This window comes from Corvus moneduloides, chromosome 27 (genome assembly GCF_009650955.1).
Source record: "Corvus moneduloides isolate bCorMon1 chromosome 27, bCorMon1.pri, whole genome shotgun sequence".
In the NCBI taxonomy this organism is placed as follows: domain Eukaryota; kingdom Metazoa; phylum Chordata; class Aves; order Passeriformes; family Corvidae; genus Corvus; species Corvus moneduloides.
In genome coordinates this window covers 610,448-634,687 of record NC_045502.1, presented here as the reverse complement: position 1 = coordinate 634,687, position 24,240 = coordinate 610,448, and the positions used below count along the sequence as shown (strand labels likewise).

The following is a 24,240-nucleotide window of genomic DNA, read 5'->3' as shown; positions in this document are numbered from 1 at the left end:
AATAAATGGCTGTTTTGTAATTGGCAACAGACTTTGGTGTTCAGTAATTGGACAGAGCTTGCTAACGAGCAGCGGGCACCAGGCTGCAGGTCATTCTCAATAACACTAATTAGGCAGTAACCTTCTATCACACTTCAGCATCCTGCTTGCTAATTAGAATTCCCAAATTTGGTGAAAAGAATGTATAAGGAATATGCAGCTGCTGTGGTGAAGGGATCTGGCTGTGTGCTCATCGTGAGCAGAATATATCAAGCGAAAGCTGCAGAATTTCACTCCCCTTCTTCCCTTTGTCCCCAGAAGGGCCCAGTGACCTGCTGGGCCTCTCCTGGCTCGTGGCCCTGAGTGCCTCCCCTGGCAGAAAGGTAAAAGAGTCAGGAGGTTGCACCACCACCCTTCCACGGGATTTGCTTCCCGGGGAAGCCAGACCTCAGGGATGAGCTGCACCTCCAGCCCACCAAGGCTGTGCATTCAGAAAAGGACAGATCTGATGAAATCCACAATGAAGACATTGAATGCTTTTTGAATGTATTTTTTAATGAGGAAGAGACATAAAGGAATTTTTTTGTAATAATTCTTCTGCCTTTTGCAATAATTCTGCCTGATGTTCACTTTAAGTTAGGGTGTGTGCTTGGAGCATTGGAAACTTAATCTAAATCAAAATAAATATTGCAATTGGCACTGTAAAAGTGTTTAAGGCCAGTTTTTTATAGTCATGTAAAGGGATTAGACTGGACTGGGAGATCTGCATCATCTAACTGAGACACCTGCTATTTCTCCATCCGAGCTGCCTTACAGCAGAATGTTTGCAAATATCTGAGTAGAAATTGTGAATCCCAAATTTAACCATGTGAGGTTTTACTTCGTTAAAAAAAGAAAAGTATTGATTGTATTTTACATTCTTTGTGGCTTTCCTTATTCTGCCTTTTAAATTCTTCTAGTCCTTCTCAGTTCTGTTCTCAGCTGTTGACTTTCTCTTTTTTTCCACTTGACAGTTCCTGTAAAACCTTGTTCCTGCAAATCTTCTCTCTCCTCACCTGTCAGCCTCCCACCAGCTCAGACCGTCCGGCTTCCTTCAGCCCCTTGGTACTTTCAGCCCTGCCTCCTGAGTAACTCAAACTTCTGTTTAAATGTTTTAAAAAGCAAAGCCTGGCTCTCTGAGCAGCTTTGGCAATCAGGTATTTGAGGCAGGGAGCTGTGACTGTGGAGAAAAAAAAATTACCTTTTTCTTACAGAATTTATTGTATTGGTTGCTCTTCCTTCCTTACAGATGTTTCAATTTAAAGTTGGGAAAATAGTTTTCATGTTGGATTTGAGTCATCAAATGATGCTTGGCTGACATTTACTTGCCTCTCGGAGCTGACCTGAATTTTGATCGGTGTTGCCTCGTGCAGGGGCTCTCGGAGCTGCTGTCCCGGGGTCACGGGCACTGGCACAGCTCTGGCTGCGCACTGAGGAGCTGGAGCTGCTGCATGCAGAGAACAGCCTGAGGAGCTTCAGCGCCGCGGGGACAGAGCCCAGCCCTGCGAGCGCTCGGCAGAGCCTCAGGCCGAAGGGTTTGTGTGAATCCCTGCACACAAAGGGCTTAAAGCCGGGGACAGCCCTCCCAGGGACGCGCTGCCTCCTTTAAGCCCGGGTAAAATGGAGAATTGTCTGGTCTGAAGTCACAGAGCAGCTCTGGGGATGCCCTCGGGGGAGCTCGCGTAAATCAGGTTAAAAACAGAAGTTGTAGCCCCTCGGGAGAGAGCTGAGAAGTGGCTCTGTAGGCATTTCTGGGCTGGTTTAGTGCAAAGCTAAACAGTTTAGCTGAAACTCGTGATGTTTTATTTGGAGTTTTGGGTCCAGAATAACTCTGGAGAGGGAGGTGTGGCTGCAAAGAGAGGGCAGCGCCGCTGCCTCCCCTGCGCTGCAGGGCTGCGGGCCAGGGGTGCAGAGCCCCTCTGTGCCCTGGGACACGGCAGAGCCTGGCATCCCTCCCCTTCCAACCCAGCCGCAGCTCAGGGAGGGCAGGGACGCCCGGCTGGGTGGTTGGGAGTGGAAAGCTGAGAGCCGTAACTGTGCCACGAATGCAGAGTGCTCTGATGGGTTAAATGCTCCCAACAGCGCGCTCCCTCATCTCTCACGTCTCTGTTTCTGTGGAAACAAGGCTGAGGCACTTCACGACATTTTGTCTCTTTTAGATTTTGAAGAAGTCCTGTATAGAAATCCTGGCAGCAGAGCCTTCCAGTATCTGTGCAGGGGGTAAGTATGAACGAGGCCACGGTTCTTCATGTTGCCTAAAATACAATTTTCAGTTCATCTCTAATTGCTGGAGAGTGCAAAATTCGCTAATTACCTGGGGCTATATACTTCAACTTTTTTGGGGGGGGTGAATTTCTTTTTCACCTTAGGGTAGTGTGCACATGTCCCACTTCTGCCAAGTGATCAAATGGGATTTTCTTACAGAAAAGGCCTGAATTCTGAAGTTTTTCTTAAATATTCTTCTGCCAAACCAGTCTGTCTTACTCGGGCTGGGGCAGACACGAAGTAGATGCACTGCACTTAAAAGTAGATTTACATACTTATTCAAGTGATAAACAATGATGCTTATAGAATGTCATGGGCCAGAAGATGACTTATAATCATCATTTATAACTATCTCTAACACTTCCTAAATGCTTTGATCTTATCTCTGCCATTCATTGTGCCTTAATGGGAAGACAGGGATAGGAACAGCTGTGCCCAGCAGAGCAGCTGAGAGGAAATGCAGAGGGGTTTATCAAAACTGTTTGCATCAGAATTTGGCCAAGACTTCACAAGAGGAGCGATCCTTGGAAAATGCCAGCAGTTATTTGGATCCTCAGTTCAGGGCCTCGTCTCCAAGCTCGGGCAAATAGTCCCTTGCTCTTGGACTGCAGTAATTTAATCACTTAGAGCTTTGAGACCAGTGAGAAAGTGCCATTGGCTGCACGAATTATGTGCATTGGTGTCCTTAAAATCAATGTTTGCAGGTCCGGCTGTGACACCTCATGTTTTCATGTTTCTCTGCACATCCTTGAGCAATGGTGGCAGTTTTTTCCGTTCTTTTTGTTTGCAAGGAGCAAACCTGGGGGCTCCTGAGGCCACTCTTGCACTGCTGACGTGTCCAGGACACTGCAGGGATGAATTTCAGCCGTGACATAGTTCTGAAATGGCAGGTTTTGGATGATTTGGCTGTGCAGGGGGCACTGGGCTGTTCAGTCCAGCCCCAAGCAGAGCCAGGCTCCCCGTGGTATCACTGATACTCTGTTCTTTGTTCTTGAGCTCGCATCCCCCAGAGCTTGAGAATTCTGTGATTTCTCTTGAATATTTACCAGAACAGAGCTCTTGTGCACTTCCCAAGTGCTCTCCCACAGCACTCAGTGGGCCTGGAGCAACTTCCCTGGATGTGCTGGGATGATTTGCAACTTGGCTGTAAACGAGTGGGACCTGGAAGGGAGCCCAGATTCCAGAGCAAATCTGCTTTTCTTGACAAGTACAGTGTGCGGGTCCTCAAGGGAGATGAGAGAAGATGGGGACTGTAAAATGCAAAGGGGAAAGATCTGAACCTGCAAAAACGAGGTTCCCTGCTGCTCCTGGGGATTTAAAATCCGGGGTGGTGTCACTGAGATTGCTCCTGTGTTGTCTTGGACAATTTCATGTTCAAATCACATTCCCCAGCCAAACTCCAGTGGGGATGAGCTGAGTGCCTCTCCCAGAGAGTTACTGGAGTTGTGGGGGCTGCTTCCTTTGCAGTTACCTGGGAAAGAAACACCTAAACTTCTCCCAATTATCTGTCACTAGAAGATTTTTTTGCCTTTCTATGGAAAGATACTTCTGCCTTTCTTCACCCAAAACTTTCTGCCATTTAAAATGGACACTTGGAGAGGGGAAAACTCAGTGTCCTTGAAGCTTCATGTTTCCACTGCAGGCCAGTCAAAGTGTGTCTGTGGTGAATTGTTTCCTGCTTCTAAAAACTCAAGTTGAAATTGGGTAGGGAGAGTGTGGAAGTTGCATTTTTAACAATTTTTAACCTAAATTGTTAAACTGCCAATTTTAGCAGTTGAAAACCTGTGAGATGTGCCTTGGCTAAGTGGCCATTCCCTGCCTGGCTCTGCATCAATAATAACCTAGTGCCTGTTTTTGCAGAGTCCTTCCAGGTTGTGGTGAGGGGAAATGGCTTTCGCCACACCCGCAACGTTGACCGGGTTCTCTGCAGCTTCAGGATCAACGACACGGTCACCCTGAGTAAGCTCCTTGGATTTGCTTTGTTTTCTTTTCTGACTCTGCACTGGCAGGTATTTGGATCTTCAGATACGTTGGTTGTGAAAGCAATAATTACGGGATGAGGAGCTTTTAATTTGCAGCATGCAGAAGGGATTATTTTTTAAGAGGCAAATAGCTGGTGGCACTGTGTGCTGTGACTGACGGCCAGCGTGTGAGCAGAGGAGCTTAGGGGGATGAAAATGCAGAAGGCAAGAACCTTGCTGCAAAGAGCATCCCTCAGTGTCCTGCTGGGCTGTGAGCAGGGGGATCAGGGGTGTTTCTCCCCTCAGCTGTGTTTTGGGGTGCTCAGTGGGGCTGCTCGTGCAGCTCTACACTCCCTGCTGGTGGAGGCTGTGCTGCAGCAGCGGCTCAGGCACTGCTGTGCTGCTGGGGGAGCTTGGAAAGTTCCCTCTGCAGTTCCCCCGGCAGAAGAACTGAGGTAAGAGAAGCAAATGGTCCCCTGAGAGTCTGGTCTGTTTGTGACGTGCACTGGGAGCCACTGAGCTGGCAGGGCTGAGGACCCCACTGCTTTCCTCTGACCCTTATGGGAAACCACATAACTCACAGCTGACACCAGCAGTGACAGCAGAATTCATCCATCCTAACATGGGATTTGTTCAGAAAATGCCTGGTTGTTTTGGAGGCAGTCCTGACCCTGTTCAGTATAAAATAAATGCATTAATTAGCTCTAAAAAGTGGAAATCTAAAGGCTCAGTGTGTTCTGAACATCTGTGTGACTTGTTCTTTGGAGCAGGGGGGGTTTGCTGGGGCTGCTTGCCCCATGTGGGATGTCACTGAGCCCTGGGGCAGGTGTGGGACAGTTGTGCTCTTGCAGTGCCTCCTCCAACAGGCAGGTTCTGGACTTGCCAACTCCTGAGTCACCGAGCAGAAAGTTTGGCTGGCTCTGGTTCGCATTTGCTTAATTCAGATGTGGTCAGTGCTGAGGATGTGAGGAGCAGAAGCTGGAGGGCTGTGGAGCAGGGCACTCATTCCTGGAAGGCTTTCACGGAGCTGGGAATGCCACCCACCAGCTTCCCACTGCTCAGGGTCCTGTCTGTGGAGACACCAGCACAGGGAACCTGGGTGAGGCTGCCCTCATCCCAAACACTGTGACCTGCTGCTGAGGGGGGAGGAGGAGGAGGAATCCTTCCTCCCTCTGTGCTGGTCCAGCCCAGTCATCTTTTATGGTGTCTGTCATCACAGTCTCATCGTAGCTTTCAGGAAAGATCAGCTTATCTTAATGCAGCCCCTGGGCTTTCTGAATTTGAAGCTGCCTTCCTGTGTCCACAGAATGGCTGTGGAAAATGAGGATAAAGGGCAAATACATTTCCTGCCCTCTGACCTGGTGTGTTCATGGTGTCCTGAATGGATGCAGAGGTGAAGAGTGAGCTCACTCCCCTGGCACTGCACCAAGCCCTCTCCGGCTGTTCTGCACAGCCTGGGGTTGTTTGAAGCTGTGACGTGGCAGGAAAAGGACACAAACCCAAATTCTGGGTTCAGCTCCTCCCTGACTGAGGGAGCTCAGCAGTTCCCAAAGCCAGGTCTCTCCAGGTGGGAACTGGCACAGCTCTGTTGGGTTTGAGTTGCTCTGTGGGAGATCCCAGAGCTGCAGCCCCTGCCTGCTGCTCCCAACTCAAACAGCCCTGAGAGAACTGAACCAGGATTTTATGGAAACCTCATGGAGGTTGGATAGCTCAGCTGCCTTTGTTTGCTTGAAACCTCTCTGCCTCTGATTGTATCAGGGAGGGAGGTATTTTTAAAAGATAACACTAAGCCAACAGTTCCTGAAACCCTAAATTATCCCAGATGAGATGTAGCTGGGACGTGCTGAGGTTAAAGGCATGAGCTAATGGGGTTTTATTGGGATTATTGGCAGGGAAAAGTGGCAGGTGAAGAGAGCATCGACTCATAATGTTCATAGTTATGGGATAAAAAAAAAAAGGAACATCTGTAGAAACCATGAGGAATATTTGGCTGAGCAGAGCTGTAATGAGATGCATGTTCAGCAGCAGGGTGTTCCTGCCAGCAGCAGGACCTGGGAGAACTGGGTTCAGCCTGCACAGAGTTAAAAGTAATTATCCAGTGCAGTGACTTATGGCTGCTCTGTGGTGCTAAAATGTCTGTGTCTGCCCAGATTGTGCAGGAGCCAGCAAAGATAGCTCTGGGCAGAGAGGCTGAGCTCTGTCCTAAGCAATTCACAGCTGAATGGAGATGAAAGGTTGGTGAAGGAGCAGGCACCACAGCAGGGCTGGGGCTGGATCTGCTGCACTCAGTGAATGCTCTGGATGCTTGGCCAAACCCCCTCCTTTGCACAAACTGGCCTGGATTTTTTATTCAAAGACACTGGGAGCAGGACAGTGCCAGGTATCAGCAGAGAGTGGGATGATGGGGACTGGATCCCCAGACTGCCCAACAAATATCTCCTAAAAATTGTCTTCTGTTTTTAAAGCCTAGCAGATTGCTCCATTTCCCCATCTCTCATTTCTCCCGGCAGCACAGCACTTTTCTTGTGATATCCTCTTCACTTTCTTGCAGCTTTGTCACTCGTAGCACAGGAATGTTTTGCTTTGCAGTTCCACTCTCTAACCCCTGATTTCCCTGCCTGATCCTGTCACTGCAACCCACCTCTGAATCTTTTTATTTTCTAACAGCAGCTTTTCTCCTCCCACTCTGCTATTAGAGAATGTCCCTCTCTGTACCAACTCCCTCAGGTGTCCTGGGGGGTGTGACCTTTGTGAGGGACACAATCCGTGCCTCCAATCTTTCTGAGGTGAGAACATGCACCAAGGGGAGCTTGGCCTCTGCTTTTGAAGGGTGGCTGAAGTCACTGCTTGTCAAAGAACACGAAGAAGGAAGAAATGGTTGTGCTTCCCTCAAATGCTGCCCCGGCCTCCAACAAATTGCAGTGTCAGAACTTTTAACCCAGACTCCTGTGCCTTTGCCTCCAGCAGCGTTCCCTGCAGTGGGGATTTGTGCTGAGGGAGGAGCAGCCCCCATGTGCAGGGTGGGAGCTCTGCTGGGCTCCCCCAGTGCTCTGTGTGGCACCAGTGAAGAGCTGATGGGGACAGCCCTGGGGCTGGGGCCGTGCTGGCCCAGGGCTCCTGCCCGAGGGACCCTGTGATGGTGCAGCACGTGAGCAGATCAACACTGGGGTGCTCTGCCAGCTTCCCTTGTAGCCCCCTTGAACAGTTTGCTCAGCCCATGAACCCCTCAGAGCAAATCCCTGCCCTCCATCCAGAGGCTGCTGAGAATGTGATATCACCGCTCTGTGCTTATCTGTTCCCTATCCCCTCACCCTGCTCTGGAAGGCTTTGGCGCTCAGGGCTCGTGAGTCCCTGCACAAAGCAGAGCAATTACAGCTGATCTCAATGTGGTTTTCATTACAGCATTAACAAAACATTTTTTATTTATGGGTCTTTCTTGTAGGCAGTTTCTGTAGCTCAGAGAGAGTTCCAGTGTCTTCCTGCATTCCCGTCTCCCACAAAGTGGGTTTGAAACACAAACTTTGCTTGCAGAGTTGTCACAAGAGTGGCATGAGAGGGGGAGTCAGACAGGGGGAACAGAGACCCAGCTTTGGTAGGTGGGGCAGAGAACTGGGAGGTGTTTTGGCTCATCTGAGGCGACAAAGGGACAATGGAAGTGCTCAGGAAGACTGGAAGCTGCCATCTCAGGTGGGATGAGGTGCAGAGCCCTCTTAGAGCAGCAGCCTCCACACCAGCCAGGCTGGACTGGAGTCTCCCCTCCTGCAGGAACAGCAGACCAGGGCAAAGCATCTCTGAGATGTACTTCAGCTGAATGCAAATCATAACTACAGGGACAGCAGAAGGAAACTGTTAGTGTGTGATATATGGGAAGTTTGGCAAACAGCTTTTGCAGCCTTTTCTGGACCAAAGCACTGCTGACCCTGCGAGTCCTGCAATCAGCGTTGCAGTGGCAGTTTGGAATGTTGGGCTCTCCTAAACCCTCCTGTAATGGATCCTTGCAGTCCGATTTCAGTGCACCAGTGGGATGAGCAATGGGATGAACCATTAACCAGAGGGAAGGCTGTTAATTCTGGCATGGTTACATGGCTACAAGATAGTGCTGCTATCTGTCACCTTCCTTGGGTTCTTGTAATCTCTCTTTTTTTTTTAAGTTTGCTCTTTTGTGTTAAAGCATCCTGCATATATTGAAGCTTTTGTTATTATGGTTGGGAAATATTCCAAGTCCTGACTTGCCAGAAGGTTACACCCTGCTAATGGCATAAGAAATTATTCACTGTTGCTGGGAATAATAGATTTTCCAGGCTCCATTTAGCTGTTCAGGTGTAGGAACTCTGGGTATAGAATGGCAGGAGTCTGAGCAGTATCAGGTACCTGGTTGAAATGGCATCCAGATGTGTTTTTGTGGGAGGTTTGACCCTCATCCCTTCCTGCTCTGAACGGCTCAGGCCTCAGGACTGGCCAGTTTCGGTTGTCTGGGGGGTTTATACAGCATGACCTTATTTTGCTTGAAGGAGGGATGCACAAGTAGGAGGAAGTTGTGCCCGTTACTGTGGTGGAATGCCAACTCAGAAGTGAGGCATTGAGCTGTTTCCTGGAGGTGTCCAAGCCCTGCCCATGGTCGGTGCCTGGGAGGGGATCAAGGGCATCCCTTCTGTAAAACTGTCCAAGGAGGCAAAGTGATTCCCGCCCCATTCCCTGGCCAGCCCCGAGCAGGGACCGAAATGACGTCCAGGGCAGCAAACTCAGCAGTAAGCCGAGCGCTCCACCCTCCCTCCCCAGCCCTTCCACCACCGCTGTCAGCGGTCCAAACCACAGATCCCAGGCTCTGGCAGCTCTGGAGCTGGGGAGCGTTCAGCGCACCTCCCGCAGCACTGGGACACAGCAGCTCTGTCCTGCAGCAGCTCCAATGCATCCCCAGCTCCATCCCCAGCTCCATCCCCAGCTCCGGTGCGAGAGCAGATGAGAAGTGTTGTTCTGTTTGCTTTCCCTGTGTCAGTTTTCCAGGAAGGAGTCAGATGGGCCAGAGTTATGCAAACCAAATGGATCCTCTTTTGTTTAGAGCAGAGGGAAACAGTCACTCATTTTTGCGGTGAAACACAAACATTCTCCAAACAAACTAATCTCTGCCTGCAGCCAGCCTGGCCAGCCAGGAGCTCCCCCGGGGCACCCCGGGCTGATAAACTTTCTAGAGAGGCATGGACTGATGGGAGTTGGGAGTGGGAAGGGACAGAAAGAGAAACAAAAACCTAATGAGAACTAAGGGAAAGGCCCTGCAAGATGAAGCAGCTTTTGTTTCAGTGAATGCTGGCACGGAGAAGCCTTTGGCCTTGGCTGCCAGAGCTAGCAAAGGAGAAAACAAGACACTGATCTTCATTTTCTTGGCATGTGTGCGCTGAGACAATGTCATAAATTCATGGGAGTTAATGATACAGTCATAAATCAGGGTGAGAACAGCACTGTGGGACCAGATGTGCCACCACTGCACATCTGCATTGTGCAGAGTGGGAAATGCTCCTTGGTTTGGTAGCTCCATTGCAAAACTGAGGGCCTGGATGTGCTGCAAGGAGAACTTCAGGGAAGGTTACAACTTTTCATTGCCATTTCTTTTTTTCTTTTTTTTTTTCCCCCCTTTTTTTAATGGAGTGTAAAAAATAAACAGTTCCTAGCCTGCATGAGGAAATATCCTTTTATATTGCTTCCAAAGCAAAGAAATACACTGGTATGAGACAGGGGCTCTAATGTGTGACAGGAATTACCAGAGCAATACTACTGCTTTCTAAAACTTTGTACCCAGCAGAAACCTCTTCTAGGAATGTCTGGGAAGGGATGCTTGGCTTTGTGAGTCCTGCTCCTGCATGATGGGATAGATTCTTGTAGTCAGTACCTCTTTATGACTCATAAATGCAGCAAAATGAGCTGTGAGACCCTGCTCGCGAGAGCTGAGAACAGAGCAGGATTAGGAGTGCTCTGCTGCTGGTGCCCTGAGCATCATTTCCCACCACCCATGTGAGCAAACTCATCTCAGTGGCCCAGGGGAGATGTTTCTGCCTTGAAATGCAAAATTTTCCATAATGTACCGTTTCTTTACTTGGGTATCTCCACTTTTATATAACCTGTTGCAGCTCCAGCTGGGCTCCTGCACAGAGTGATCCTGTACTCTGTCCTCCCAAAAAGCTCCACACCTTCAGCTGTGCTGTGGCTCAGACATGTGAGGCAGCTCTTTATCCCCCATCTTGTTTATGTATCAAGAGTGAGGAAAACCAATTATTTAAACTTGCTCTCTAAGGCCTGTAGTACTGATTTGGCAGTAATCCCACTCTTTCTCTTTTCCAGATGAGAAGCCTTTTGTGGTGGAGGACACCTACCTGCTGTGCCCAGCACCTGTGCTGAGAGAAGTTGGCATGTATGTTTTTCCTACCCCAATATTCACTCTGCCTGTGGGGAGATGGGTCTGGGTCACCTCCCTGTGCTCTGCTGCTCCTGTTGGGGTCCCAGGCTGACATTCCCTCATGATCACTGGCAGTTGTGCACTGGAGCACAGGGGCCAGGGCACCACCAGTGGGAATTATCTGCACAAGAGGCTTTTCTGAGCACCAGCAGCCCAGGGCCCGGGATGGTATCAGACTGAGGGCTGTGGATGAGCTGCCCTGACTTGTTTCTTGGATTTTTTCAGGGAAGCAGCTCTTCAAGTCAGTATGAACGATGGTCTGAGCTTCATCTCCAGCTCTGTCATCATCTCCAGCACGCACTGTGTAAGTTTTGACTCCTAAAATGCTTCTGTGGGGTGGTGGGACTCAGCAGCAGGTGTGTGTTATGTCGGTAGTAGGGCTGCCAGGTTGGGTAAGCCTGGTGTGAAGGATGTGTTCCCCCCTCTAAGGTGAGTTTGAAGGTGTGACAATGTGACATTTAGTGTGTCTTGTGTGCCACGATGTGGCCAAGCTCTTCAGCCTTCAGTAAACGCCTCAGGCTGTGTCTGTGGTGGGACAGGGACCAGATCTGCACTGGCAGTGCCCTGGAGGTGTCTGTGCCTGCCTGGCACAGGGAACAAGGAGCAGCTCTGCTGCCTTCCTTACCTGGCCTGATCCCTCTGCATGGAAACCAGCAGGGAGCCAAAAATGTGCTGGGTTCTCCCCTGGAGTGGGTGGTTTGTGGCTGCAGCCGCTGTTGTCAGCGGGGAATTGCTGCACCCAGGCTCTGCTGGAACCGGGATGATGAAATTTGTAACTCCCAGTAATGCTGAAGATGCTGCTTCTGCTGAGTCCTGGCTGTTGGGAACAGGGCATGAAATGAGTCATGCTGCAGGGGGTAGTGAAGGAATTCATTTGGAATTCCTTTGGAATTCCCAGCAGTCCTTCATGCTTCAGTGTGTTCGGCTTTATTCATCTGTGGGCAGACCTGTCGCTGTACAGGCCATGGGTGAGGCCCTGCTTTAATTTTCCTGTGAACTGACCTAAAGCAATTTTTGGGAAGCCAGAGCAGTGTTGCCAGAAAGACTTAAAAATGTGTCCCCAGCCTGCTTTTGTCCCTGTGCAGCAAAGGCCACTGGGTTTCTGTGCAGAATAAGGGAGAGGCCAAGATGTACAACATCAGTCACCAGAAGGGTTCTGTGGCCCACAAAGGCTGAGGCACCAGCTGAGAAAAGGCTTTTGTGTCACTTGAACTCGATCCTTGTTCAACAAGGACAAGATTGTATGGAGAGAGTTTTCAGAGCTTACATGAGAGGTTGTATTCCAAAACTGACAAAGGTTTCCTTATGGCTTAAAAGAAGGGAATTTATTTTATTAGTCAAGTTTCAGTTCTAGTTCATTGATCACTGGCAAAAATGTATTTGCCTGTTGTCAGCACATAGGGGTTTGCTGTGTTTTACTCATGTGAGGCAGGACCTGGGAAACAATTCTTAGAGAAAAATTATTCCTTCCTCATATGCTTTCTCCCAGGGATAGAATTATTATTTGTAGGTTATAGGAGATGAAATACCTGTTGGTCTTCTGTTGTTTAATAGCTGTAAGGACGCTTTTGAAAATGCCTGTGCTCCATGGCACTGCCTGTAACTCCAATGCCTCCAGACTGGGAACCTGGATTTGCAGTGCAGCTGAGCAGCCAGAACTCAAACCCAGATCCTGCATCTAAAGCTGGATGCAGAGACATTCAGTGGCTGCTTTGCAAATTGTATCTCAGGCTTCACTAATCGAGGACATTCCTCCTGGGCAAACACACATTTTGTCTTTGTAGCAGTGTTTTATGTTTTCAAATCCTTTTTAAAGGTAAAACTGTTTACTGAGACTACAATGCTCTCTTTAGTTAAGGTTACAAGGGCTGCAGTCCTGGAAATACCCCTGTTCAAAATGTGCACCAAATTGTTTAACTGACTTCAGATCAGGGAATTGGGTCTGTTGGACCATCTGCAGCTCGGGTGGGAGAGTGAGAGCTGGGAAATGAAATGATGGTAACACACAGGGAAACAGCAAAGGTTATCTTCCCTGTGTGCAAACCAGCAATCAGCACTTTGGGCTCCCCTCTGTGCTGTGTTTCTGGAATGGTCAGGTTTGGAGAGAGGTCTGGAATGCCCTCTCCAAAATCTTCCCCTATGGCAGCAGTGCCACGCTCACCTTGGTGCCAATGCCCTGAACCCCAACCCCAACCCCATCTGCTCCCCAGGAATGGGTGTTCAGTGGGAGAAGGAATAAAGCCAGCAGCTCCATGGTCTGAAAAGCTCTGCCATTCATATTCTGATGTAGCTCCACAACAAAGCCTTCCTATGCAACGTGTAAATAATCTGTACAAATCCCATTTTCCCTGTAAGCAGTAGCTGTCATTTTTTATCAACTGTCCATTTTCAAGGACTCTCTGGAGTTAATCCAGGGAAGCAAAAATTCAATTAAGAGCATAGCTGAAGAAGACAGCTCCTTTCCTGGCAAGAAAAGACCAAAAATGAACAGTCAGAAAAGTCAGTTGGTCTTTGACTCCCTGTTGGAAGAATTAGCAAGTGGTGCTGGTGGAGTTGGGGAGCTCTTAGAAAAGGAATTACTCCTGTTGTGCTGTGTGAGGAGTTTGGAGAACTGGAAGAGAGAGAAATTGTGAAATGCTGTGTTGTGAATGTGCAGGTGTGCCCAGGCACTGCACACCAGGCAAGGTCAGGAAAGGGAATGTACAAGAGAGGAAAGAATTGCCAAGGCCATGTTTGGGGGCAGGAAGTCAGGGCCAAGTTCTGCAGTGCAGAAAGAGCATCTCGGAGGAAAGCCAGGATGGGAATTGAAATAAGCCTTTGTTCATTTTCTAAAATGCTCCCAGAAGAGGAAAAACCACTCACGATCTCTTGCACTGGTATCTCTCAGACCCAAAACTGGAAGGGAGGTGAAAACTGCCGGGACAGCATAACCCAGCTCTTCCTGGGCAGCTCTTGGCTGGGAGCAGGGAATGTCAGCAGGTCAATAAATGGCTTGGGATGTTGGCTGAGGTGTCAGGCGGGGGGCAGACTCACAATTTGGGATAGAAACAGCCCCTCTGGTCTGACAGTTCCAGCTGAAAGGGTGTAGGAGCCATCAGAGTCAGCTAAAACTTCGATCTCTTAACCTTGGAGAGGTTTTGCAGCTGCCAAAAGGAGGGTGGGGACTGGCACAGCCTCACTACAGCTGGGTGTCCCGGCTTTCTCCCGGGGGCAGTTTGAAAGGCTGAAGGAATTTGCGCCCTTGTGTTAATCAATAGTGGATGGATTTAACCTTTAAATTAGAAAATCAAGCAAGAACTGCAGCCTGGTAGTAAAAACCAATGACCTTTCCCTGCAGGCTTGTTTTTGTTGAGTTTGTTGTTTTTTGCTTTTAATTCAAAGGAAGTGTAATTGAGTGTCAGTGCAATGTAATTCAGCATGGGGGTTTTCAAGCTGACTTTATTCTGGGGGGCACAATTAGGGCTGTGCCAGTGATCAGTGCCCCTGGGTCTGCAGGCAGCCAAAGGCCCTCCCTGGGGTGTCAGTAGAGGCTTTTTGAAGCTGCAGAGTCCATTTGATGAGATTTTCCTGGGCCCTTGACCTGGGTGTTTGTTATTAACTGAGGCATTGCTCGCTGGGAGCTCCAGGGCATGAGATTTTGGGTTTGCCTCTACAAGAAATTGCTCTTAAATGCTACAAGTACTGTAGGCAGGGAACGTTTTTGCTGCCACAGGTCACCCAAAGAGTTAAACGTGCAGAGATTATTTCACTCCAGTATTGCTCCATGGGCTGGTTTGTAACACCCCGAAGTGTGGTTGTCATGTTGCAAAATCCATGTCCCTATGGGTTGGGAAGAAGAGACCAATAAATTGGAGGTGGGGGCAGGACAGGATGGAAGTTTTGAAAAGCTTTAATTTGAAAACATCAGAATAGTTTGTGGCTGTGCAGCCTGTGCTCCTATGACAGTGCTGAGGTTAAAGAGGAAATGCAGTCCAGGATCTCTGCACACATGTGCACCTCCAAGGGTGAAACCCCACTTAATAATGAGGTTGAAACAGAGCATGCTGAAATGAAATGTTTAATTTTATTGAAATGTTTTTCTGTTGAAAATGTGATTTCAATTTAAACTGAGTTTCAGAAGGAAACTTATCCCAAAGCTATCGTGTGTGTCCAGGTCATGCTGGCAGGTTCTTACCCCATCAGAGTCGTGGGGAGCTGCCTGTGAGGAGCCTCCCTTGCTCAGCCCGGGGGGCTGACGGAAAAGTTCCGTGATTTTCATAAGGATAAACAGCAATCGAGGGTTGGAGAATTTTCCCCGACCAAAGATTTTCCCTTGTAACAGAGGGCACAATGATCACTCCTCCTTCCCACCGTGTGTTTGCCTGCTCTGTTTGGAGGGTGAGCTCCTCAAGACAAAGGCGTCTCTCTCTCGGGGTTTGTCCAGCCTGTGGGGAAGGGAGGCTGCTCTGGTGTTTGCACTGGCTTGTAAAGCAAATAATGGGATGCTGGAAAAGTGTTCGCAGCTCTCATCTCCTTTCAGCTCTGGAAGGAGAGGAGGGAAACAGATCATTGCCAGAGGGGCATTTCCTGTCACAGCTCAGAAAACAGGGGAAAGGAGCTGAGAACACCTTTGCTGGGTGACCTCAAGCAGGTGCTTTGTGCTCACATCCCCTGCTGAGCTTGGCTCCTGCTCAAGCAGCTCCACAGACACGGACCAGAGGCTGACCCTGCAGAGCAGTGAGTTTTCATTTCCTTTTAGAAATTAGGCCACATTGTTTCTGTTATATTAAAAAAATTCCTGTATGTGATAAATGGTAGACATTGGTTTCTGTTGCTGTGTGCAGCAAAGGCCAGCACAGTAAAGCGAGAAACTAGGAAATAAAATCTTAAAAATAAGATTAAAAAAACAAAACAAACCCAAATGCAACCAAAAATGCCCGTCTGCTGTGTAGCAGCATTTTTTGGAAAACCCTCAGGATTATGCCATAGTTCCATTGAAATTCCAATGGACTGATTTATGTTTTTCTATGAATGGATTTATTTTTGTTTCTGTGTTAGAAGCATCGAGGATGCGTAAGATGAAAGAGGGGCCTTCGTACCACAGATTCTGCCTTAGCTTTGTCTTGCCTCATGATTGTATCCACACTTCCCGGGGCAGAATTTTGGGAGCCTGGTCTTGAGCAGCAACCTCAGCAGGGAGCAGCAAAAGAATGAATGCTGAGGAGGAGTCATTTCCTCCGTGGCCCAGCCATGGAGGGGCCATCCCTCTGCCCTGGCTGCTGAAGGAATGTGCACCTCGTTCATACTGAGCCTTGGGGTCGGCTCTTCCCGGGATCCGTGTGTGCCTCCAGGGAGCCGTTCCCTTGTGGGACGTACCCCAGGGTTGGTGGGTCAGTGGTTGGCAGGAAACACCCCAGGGCAGTTTCTGGATCAGACTTTGCCATCCCTTCCCTCCTTTCTCGAGGAGAACCTGCAATCCAAGAGGAGGGCCAGGCTGGTGTCTCCTGGCCAGGGAATTCCCCCAGTCCCAGCCTGGCTTCCCACGTCCCTGACAGCTCCGCAGCGGAGGGGAGGCTGGATGGGGTTGGAGCAGCCTGCTCTGGGGGAAGGTGTCCCTGCCCGTGGCACTGGGTGAGCTTTAAGGTCCCTCCCAGCCCAAAGCACTCTGTGATTCTGAGATTCTCTCTCTATGTATCTGTACACCCCCCTATGTATGACAAAATGCCTCTTACATGTCCTGCTCCAGATCTCCTGCTTTTTCTCTATTGTACAACATCTTCCAGGGGTTCTTTTCCACTGTACTCCCACTGCCAGCAATACTTGCCACCTTTTCTTGGCCTTGCTGGACTCTGGCAGGGCAAAGGAGTCTTCAAGGCACAGCTGCCTCTCTTTCCCCACAGCTTATTTGTTTCAGAGCCTGTGTGGGAGAGTTTTAGCACTTCAGATGTGGAGCACCTTGAGAGGCCATGGAAAGAGCCCACTGATTTTTTCTCTTACTGTTTCTTGGTAAGATAAGGTATTTCAAAAGAACAAGTCCAGGTATTGTCCAGGTCTCCAACAGTTCTCAGGAAGCAAAGTGCCAAAGTTTTACAGTAATTTGGCACAAGCTCTGAGATTACCTTTGCTGTCTGGCTTTTTGTCAGCTGGTCAGGAGCTGTGGAGTTTTAGGCTGTTGATCTCACTGTGGGTCCCAGCCCCACATTTACCTGTGTAAGGTGAATCCCTGTGACAGTAGCACCCATCACAGATAACTGTGTGTATTCAGGGGCTAGCCAGGCTTTTCTCCATTGATCTTTTCTTATGAAACAGCTTCTAGTTGGCTGTAAAAATTCCCTTTTTAAAATGAAAGTTGTTTTCCTGGTCTGAATTGCCAGCCTGTATTCAATAAGTATTAAACACGCTCATTGCATTATTCCATGGTTCAGTGTTTCCATGAGCGTTTGCATTGTTCTTCCAAATTTTGATTTAAAAAAATAGAATGAGAACAGACATTTGAAATGTTTCAGCCCTCTTTCACCAGCTATATAAGACTGGGAGAGAGATCTCCAAGTGCCAGTGGAACTTTTGCAAACTCTTGAGCAGGCAGATTTTTGTTCGTGTTTATCATTCAGCTTGGCTGAGGGGCAGCTTCTATCTCAGCCCAGTTCTGGCTGTATAAAACTATAGACATTACACAGAGTGACAGCTCAATTCTGAGTGAGACTGGGGAGATCTGGCACCTCCAACCCTGCCCAGTCTTCTGGACTGGTTTGCTGCAAAACCCCAGCTGGCCAGACCAGCTGCATTGCAGAGGAACAGATGTGTTGGGGTATCAAAAATTGGTCTTTACAGGTTGTTCTTGGGGGAAAGGAAAGTAAAAACAAATTATATTTTTAAAAACAAACCAAAAAGTCCCCAGGAAACAGTTTAAAAGCCACTTTAATTTGTTTTGCATTTTTGCAAATTGATTTTAGAATACTCTTAATGAGCAAATATTTGTTTTAATGTGGGGCTGAGGGGGCAGATAACGATTAGACATAGAAAGCCTGATTTCTTCTAGTTTCATGGCAATAAAGAGCTGAGATCACATTTTATAAAGCTTTGAATGCCAGCAGGTTGCATTTTGCAGATGATGGATGTGCCTTTTTGCTGTTTGTCCGGAGCAACAGCCCCAAATGTACAGCTCTGTCTTCTCAACAGAGCTTTTTTTGTGTGTGTTGGGGTCCAAGTTCCATTTCCAGACATGCCTTGGGTGAATTCTTCTCCTGTGTGGATTGCCTTCTCTTGCTTCCAAGTGTCAAAGATCAGGTTGTCTTGATCCAAGTTCTCCAGAAATTCTTTCTGCACCAGCAGAGAGTTTGGAAAATGCTCTCAACCTGGTCGTTCTTCCATGACTCTCCCGTTCTGGAATGATGGGAGGTCATCTGGCCCTTGGGTTGCAGTGATTTAAGCAGGCACCCATTTCTTGCACCCCTCGGGTCAGTCTGTCCTGGACGTGTCCTCAGTCTGGCACCGTGGCCTTGACATTGGGTGGGGGGGTTTAAATGTCTGGCTCTTGCAGCAAGAACCTCTCAAAGAGCCTTAGGTCAGGCCTTGCTGGTCTGGGAATAGCACAGTCCCGGGGAGGAGTCGTACAGGGAGGCTGGCACACCTCAGGGAGACAGGGACGTCTGGTTTGGGTTAAATCTGAGCAGCAAGAAGTGATGCACATTTGGGGCTTGACAGCTGAATTGAGCTGGCTTGTGCAGCAGTTTGCAGTGCTGATCAATACTGGAGAATTGCAAACACGTTTTAACTGGGAGAAGTGTTCCAGCCAGAGAGGAGGGGATCTTCTGGAGTTAATGATGGGGATACTCCCTGTGTGTCCTTGTGACGGATGTTTAGATCTCTTGGAAAGCTCATGGCAGAGCTGCTCTGAGTCAGCACAGCTGAGAGGAGGAGGAGGACCTGGGTCATGGTGCCCTGGAGATCTCACTGCAAGTTTTCTGTCTGGAGTCAGCTGTAACACCAACGTCGCTGTCAAGTTTGTGCTGCAGGAGGGAAAGAGCTGCAAAGAAGTTGCTTGAACTGCAGTGAAACATTGCCAATATTGTGGCTGCCTCACCCCTGGAAGTGTCCAAGGCCAGGTTGGATGGGCTTGGAGCAACCTGGGACAGTGGAAGGTGTCCCTGCCCATGGCAGGGGTGGCACTGGATGGGCTTTAAGGTCCCTTCCAACCCAAACCACTCTATGATTCCATGACATCATGTGTGTGAGCTCTCCTTAAAATCTTTTTCTAAGTCTTCACTTAAATAGTCTGAGGAATGTTATATTAATTTTAATCTGTGTTTTATGTAACTGTGAGGGTCAGAAAACTGATGGAAAACCTGTGAAGTGAATGAGAGGTCTCGGCCTCTCTGCAGTGAGGTGTGGGGGAGGGCAGGTGCCACATCTGCATGTGTAAGGAGAGGAAAGCTGCATCTTGTCTGAAAATTAAATGGAGTGTGACCTAATTGATCGTTATCATTAATGTGGCAATAAATGGAGAAGGGCCTTTGGGACACAGCTGGGGGCAGGGCGCACAGGGGAGGATCTGTGTGAGGACAGTTCTGTGTCACAGGTGTCACACGCTCTCTGTGCTTCTCCTCCAGTCCGACGGGACCATCCTGGCCATCGCCTTGTTGATCCTCTTCCTCCTGCTGGCCTTGGCTCTGCTCTGGTGGTTCTGGCCCCTCTGCTGCACTGTGGTAAGTGACAGAAATCATCAGCACAAAGCAGCATTTCAGTGCTGCCTGAAAGCAAGAAATGAGGGGGAGGGAGGCAGAGTTTTCCACAGGATTGATCCCAGAACGGGGCAGCATTTCTGCCACTGCTGCCTCTGCTTTGGGCTTCTGTTTCATCTGCCCAGCCTGGGATTAGACCCGTGGAACAGCAATGTTGCCAACATCCAAACCTTGTCAGGAGCCTTTAAGTCTTGTGTTTTGGTCACAAAATGGAAATAGTTTGCAGAAATGTGTTCCTTGCCATGCCTGTTCTGGATTTTCTAACCCCAGTGTCAGCATGCCCATGCTGGAGGGCTCCTGTAGAAAGGCAGGGCTCATCAACCCACACTGGAGTCCTGGTTCTGCCTCAGGTGCAAGGAAAAGACATTTCTAGGTGTGCAAATTTTTGCAAGATGAACTTTGTTTCCTGGATCACGTCTGAAAAGCACTTTGAAACATCCCAGTGACAGTGCTTCACTGAGCATTGTCTTTCCTCCAGGCCCTTTCACAAAAGTTCAAAAGCACAATCACAGAGTTAATGCTTTAAAAGAGCAGAGGGAAATGAGGAGAAAACAGGGGAGAAGGAAGAGGTCAAAGGAGGCAAGAAGGAAATCACAGGACTCGAGAGGAGCTTTCATCTCACGTGACTCTGCTGTTTGTCTGCACAGACCTGTCACACCCCGAGCATCCCTGCTGAGCCCTGGCACTGCCTTTCCCAGTGAGGATCCGGGCAAGGGCTCATCACTGTGGAACACACAATGCAGTGAAGCTCTGCTCTTGTTTTGGATCTTGTTCGTGCTGCAAATATAGAACAAGAATTAGGGACGCACAAATGTCAGCAGAATTGGAGCCTGGGTTTGGTGACTGGCTGCGTGCAACGTTTCAGAAGCTGCTTTTAAGGCTGCCCCAACCGGCTCCAGTTTCTGGGTCACCATCATTATTCCTGATTTTAAATCACAGACCCAGTGTTGTAAATTCGCACCATGTTGTACCAAACCAACAATGCAGAGCTTTGGAGCCACACACTGCAGGAGCCACTTGCTGGAGGATGAGTCTCTGTGCTGAGATGTATTATCCAGAACAAGGATGGAAATCTTGCAGGAAAAATCTTAGTTGTCTATTTCTGTTCCTGGCTGAAAATGGGGATAAAATGCTTCTCTTCACAGTAGTTTGGCACCTCTGTACCAAGATGAAAACCAAAAAGGAAAAAATATTTATTTGGACTTTCAGAACAATAAAAAAAAAAATTGGTTCTAAAATTGGCCAAAGGATTAGCAGCGTGGTAGGTTGCTCAGAGTTATTTGTCTGAACTAGATGACACGTTCCCAGAGGAGCTGGGCCAACTTTTTGTTGGCGCATCTACATGGAAGTCAGTGGAGATGTGCCCTGTGGGGATGTTGGCACTGGCATCTGGGGGAGAATTGAGGGGACAGAGGGAAAATGCTCTCAGTGATGCTGCTGGTTTAAGGTGCTGTTAGAGCAGAAAGATGAAGCTGATGAGAAAAAGGCACAAATAAAAGCAGCAGGGTGTGGAGGGGATATGGAGCTGTCATTGTGAGGGTTCTGTGGCTCTGCTGCAGTGGAATCATGTGAGGACAGTGGTCATGTAACAGCCCTGAGTGTGAAAAACAGTCCAGATAAGCAAGGTGGGTGCAGCAGAGAGAGGGAGTTTCTGGTCCACATAAAACTTTATAAGCTTAATATTTTCCAGATTTAAATTCTCTACTTAAAACATTTGTTGTAGATAAAAGCTTTTCCTCACTCTCCTCCTTTACCTCCCACGTTCCCTCCTAGCAAGGTCTGTGAGTGGGGACTATCTCGCTGATATTTTTCCAATGTAGTCAAACACTTCCCTGTAGTTGTTGGAAAGATTTTATTCCAAGAAGCCTGTATGAAATCCCTTCCACCTCTCCGGGAGGGCATCCGGTGTGTTTGGCAGAGGATCAGCAGCCAGGACACCCCACTGAGCACTGCTCACCCAAAAATTCTGTGAAATTAAAGATAAATCCGTGGAGGAGTGCCCAGCCTGTCAGGGGATGGGGAAAGGGAGCCGAGCAGAGCTTAGTGACTGGCTTGGAAGTGGCACGGGGAGGAATGCAGTGTTGTCAGAAGTGAATTAAGGGCAGAGGAACTGCCTTGCACAACAGACCAGAGCTCCAACCTCGAATAACCAAACCGCAGACCCGGAGACATCGCCGTGGATTCCAGCCCAGGGATGTTTCAGAGATAATTGTGGATGTGTCCAGGGCAAAAAGGAAAAAAACATAGCAAGCTCTTCTCTTACCAAGTATAAATTTGTTTCTGAGTGACAAGCACATTTCTAAACCCTGAAATTCCTCTTGGCATGCTTTTTAATTAAATAGGAGTCATTACCATCCAGCAGTTCTTCAGGAAAGACACCAAGCCAGCTTTGTCCCTGGAGTAAATGGACTGGAGTCAATAGACTCCCTCTGGAGGTTTATCTGGAACCCGGTATCTCCTTGGCGTGCGCCCATGAAGGAATGCTGTTTCCAAATGGATCCAAGTTTATTGGTCTCAGAAGTATTCTGGGATGAAGTCTGGAATTTACTCGGTTTACAGTAGAGGCAATTGTTGCTCAGTAGATCAGAACAATAATAACTCTTTGCTGTGCCTGAGACCAGCACAGGCAAAATTTCCCTGGATACCTGTGGAGGATATTACAAAAGCATAGGAGGCAGGCACCGACCTCTCCAAAGGTTGTAGGAGGTTTATTTAATAACAGAAAACAAAGAAACAATTCTGCTCTGCTGAACTCCCCAACACTGTGCTTGTAACAAGAATGATGGCAAGTACACAGACACCTCTAACAGGGTGACCTCACCTTTCCTGAGCTGAGCAGATCTGCAGAGCAGCAGATCCCAGCTTCTGGCTTCCCCCAGTTACTGCTTGTCTTCCCGTTCATCCTCTTTCCTGAGCACAGCGCAACCTGGAGCAGGGCAGACATCCACAGCAGGAACTGTGCGGGCAAGAGGCTGTTCAGGTGTCCAAGGGTGAAATTGTTCTGGCTAGGAGGCCAACATGAGCCTCAGGTTTAATGTTGATATAAATCAAATAGGTTTTAATGCAGATGTAAGCCAAAGAGATAAACCTCCAGAACTGTCTTGAGGAGGACTTTGCAGGCACCGTGTTAGATTGGCTTGGAAATGGAGCTGCTTAAAGTGTTTGGATGCACAGTGAAGGCATAATTAATGTACTAGCTGGAAGGCTTGGCTGTGCTGGGATGGTCTCCCTCGCTGGGACGGTTCCCCTGTGCCCACGTGCTGCACAGACACTGACCCTGGCAGGATGAGGGAGCTGTGCTTGGGCCACGCTTTGCCCCAGAGCGGGACCTGCACGAAGGTTTGCCCTGGAATATCTGAGGGGATGGCCCCACCCAGCCTGCCCAAGCCTTGGGCTGGAGCTCAGCGAGGGCACTCCAGGGCTGGGAGTGGAATTCTGTCCCTGGGGCAGCTGAGCCTGAGCCTTTTCCCCACGTGCATTTCCCCACGTGCTCGCACATCACACCTTCTCCCAGGTTTATGAAGTAAACACGAGTCTCTGCCTCCCTTCTGCAGCCGTCCAGGGTGGCCTGAGAGGCTGGGCTGGCTTATTTGCCCACGTAGAAAATCTGCCCCACCTCACTCATTTTCATACTACAGTGATTTTAAATACAGGGGTGTGGCTGGCATATAAATGAGGTGTTGGTATTTAAGCATCTAACACCAGTTTTAACTTTAAAGCTGTTTTCTGGAAGTAAGCATGGAAGAACCCAGCAATCTGTTTGGCTCTCAGTCTGTACTGCAGATGACCAGAAGTTTTGGAAACAAAAAGCTGGATGGAGAAAATACAGAAAATATAGATTAAAACCACATGGCTAAACTGGTGGAAGAGAAGGGGAGGAAATGCATCGGCTCTGCAGCAACCCTGAAGAGCCTAAAACTAATGGCATCATAAAATGGCAGGGTCTCTGTTGGCTGGATGGAGATTCCTTACAAAGGTCCATGGATTCTGATTCCCACCCACTCACATGGGGCACAATGGGGCACAGCTCTTCTGCAGTTGTGCTGATCTGGGGAGAAGGGAGCACAGGATCATGAATCATCTGGAACATTGTGGAGACAACCCAGGAAAGAGAGAGAAAGCAGGAAGAAGATTGTATTATACTGCAGGTGAAGAAATTGGGACAGGCCTCTGCTTGTGTTAGCTTTGAAGTGTAGACCGGATCTCCAAGGATTTTATGGGTACTGAGAAGACACAGGAGATATGACAGAAATAAAAAGGAAATGTTCCTTTACCCAACTCATACCTCAACTATGAAACTGTCACAGGACTGAGAGGACAAAACTATAAATATGTAAGGGAAAAAAAATAGGAAATTAGTCAGACGGATCACTGTTAAGGCTATTTAAAACCCTTGTTTGTTAAGATAGCAAGAATATATATTCTGTGTTTTCCAGAAGAGTGAAGGTAATTAAGGACAAAAATAATCCGCTCAGTTAACTGCATGCTTCCAAACTGTAGTCCTAATTAGAGGCAAAGTCCTTTACTTCTTATTTTGTACTGTTTGCTTCATTTTAAATGATGATCTGTCCCATCCTAAAGTAGATAGGCTCCTCTGACAAGAAACATATTGCCCCTATTTATCATCTAAAACTCCAGGGATACTTACTGTGTGATTGCTGGACACTGAGAGCTGGTGGAGATTTCTGGACTCCTAAGATGGAAAACATCCTAGACACATTCCTGGAATATGCAAAGTTTGGATTCAACATGTGCTTTCTTATGCCTGAGTGACTATAGAAATTTCGGGGCAACAGAAAATTCATCCTTCCCAATGCTTTTAACCTTC

General features: G+C 48.4%; 1 protein-coding gene across 1 annotated transcript in view; it reads left to right on the top strand.

The window, feature by feature from the left end:
* The window catches only part of ANTXR1 (ANTXR cell adhesion molecule 1), an 82,290-nt gene that overhangs the window by 19,678 nt on the left and 38,372 nt on the right, over positions 1–24,240 (top strand). The window contains exons 9-13 of the mRNA XM_032091957.1: positions 2,178–2,238; positions 4,144–4,242; positions 10,578–10,647; positions 10,918–10,996; positions 19,281–19,376. Of these exons, the coding sequence (XP_031947848.1) occupies positions 2,178–2,238; positions 4,144–4,242; positions 10,578–10,647; positions 10,918–10,996; positions 19,281–19,376 (405 nt within the window). The remainder of the gene's footprint in view (positions 1–2,177; positions 2,239–4,143; positions 4,243–10,577; positions 10,648–10,917; positions 10,997–19,280; positions 19,377–24,240) is intronic.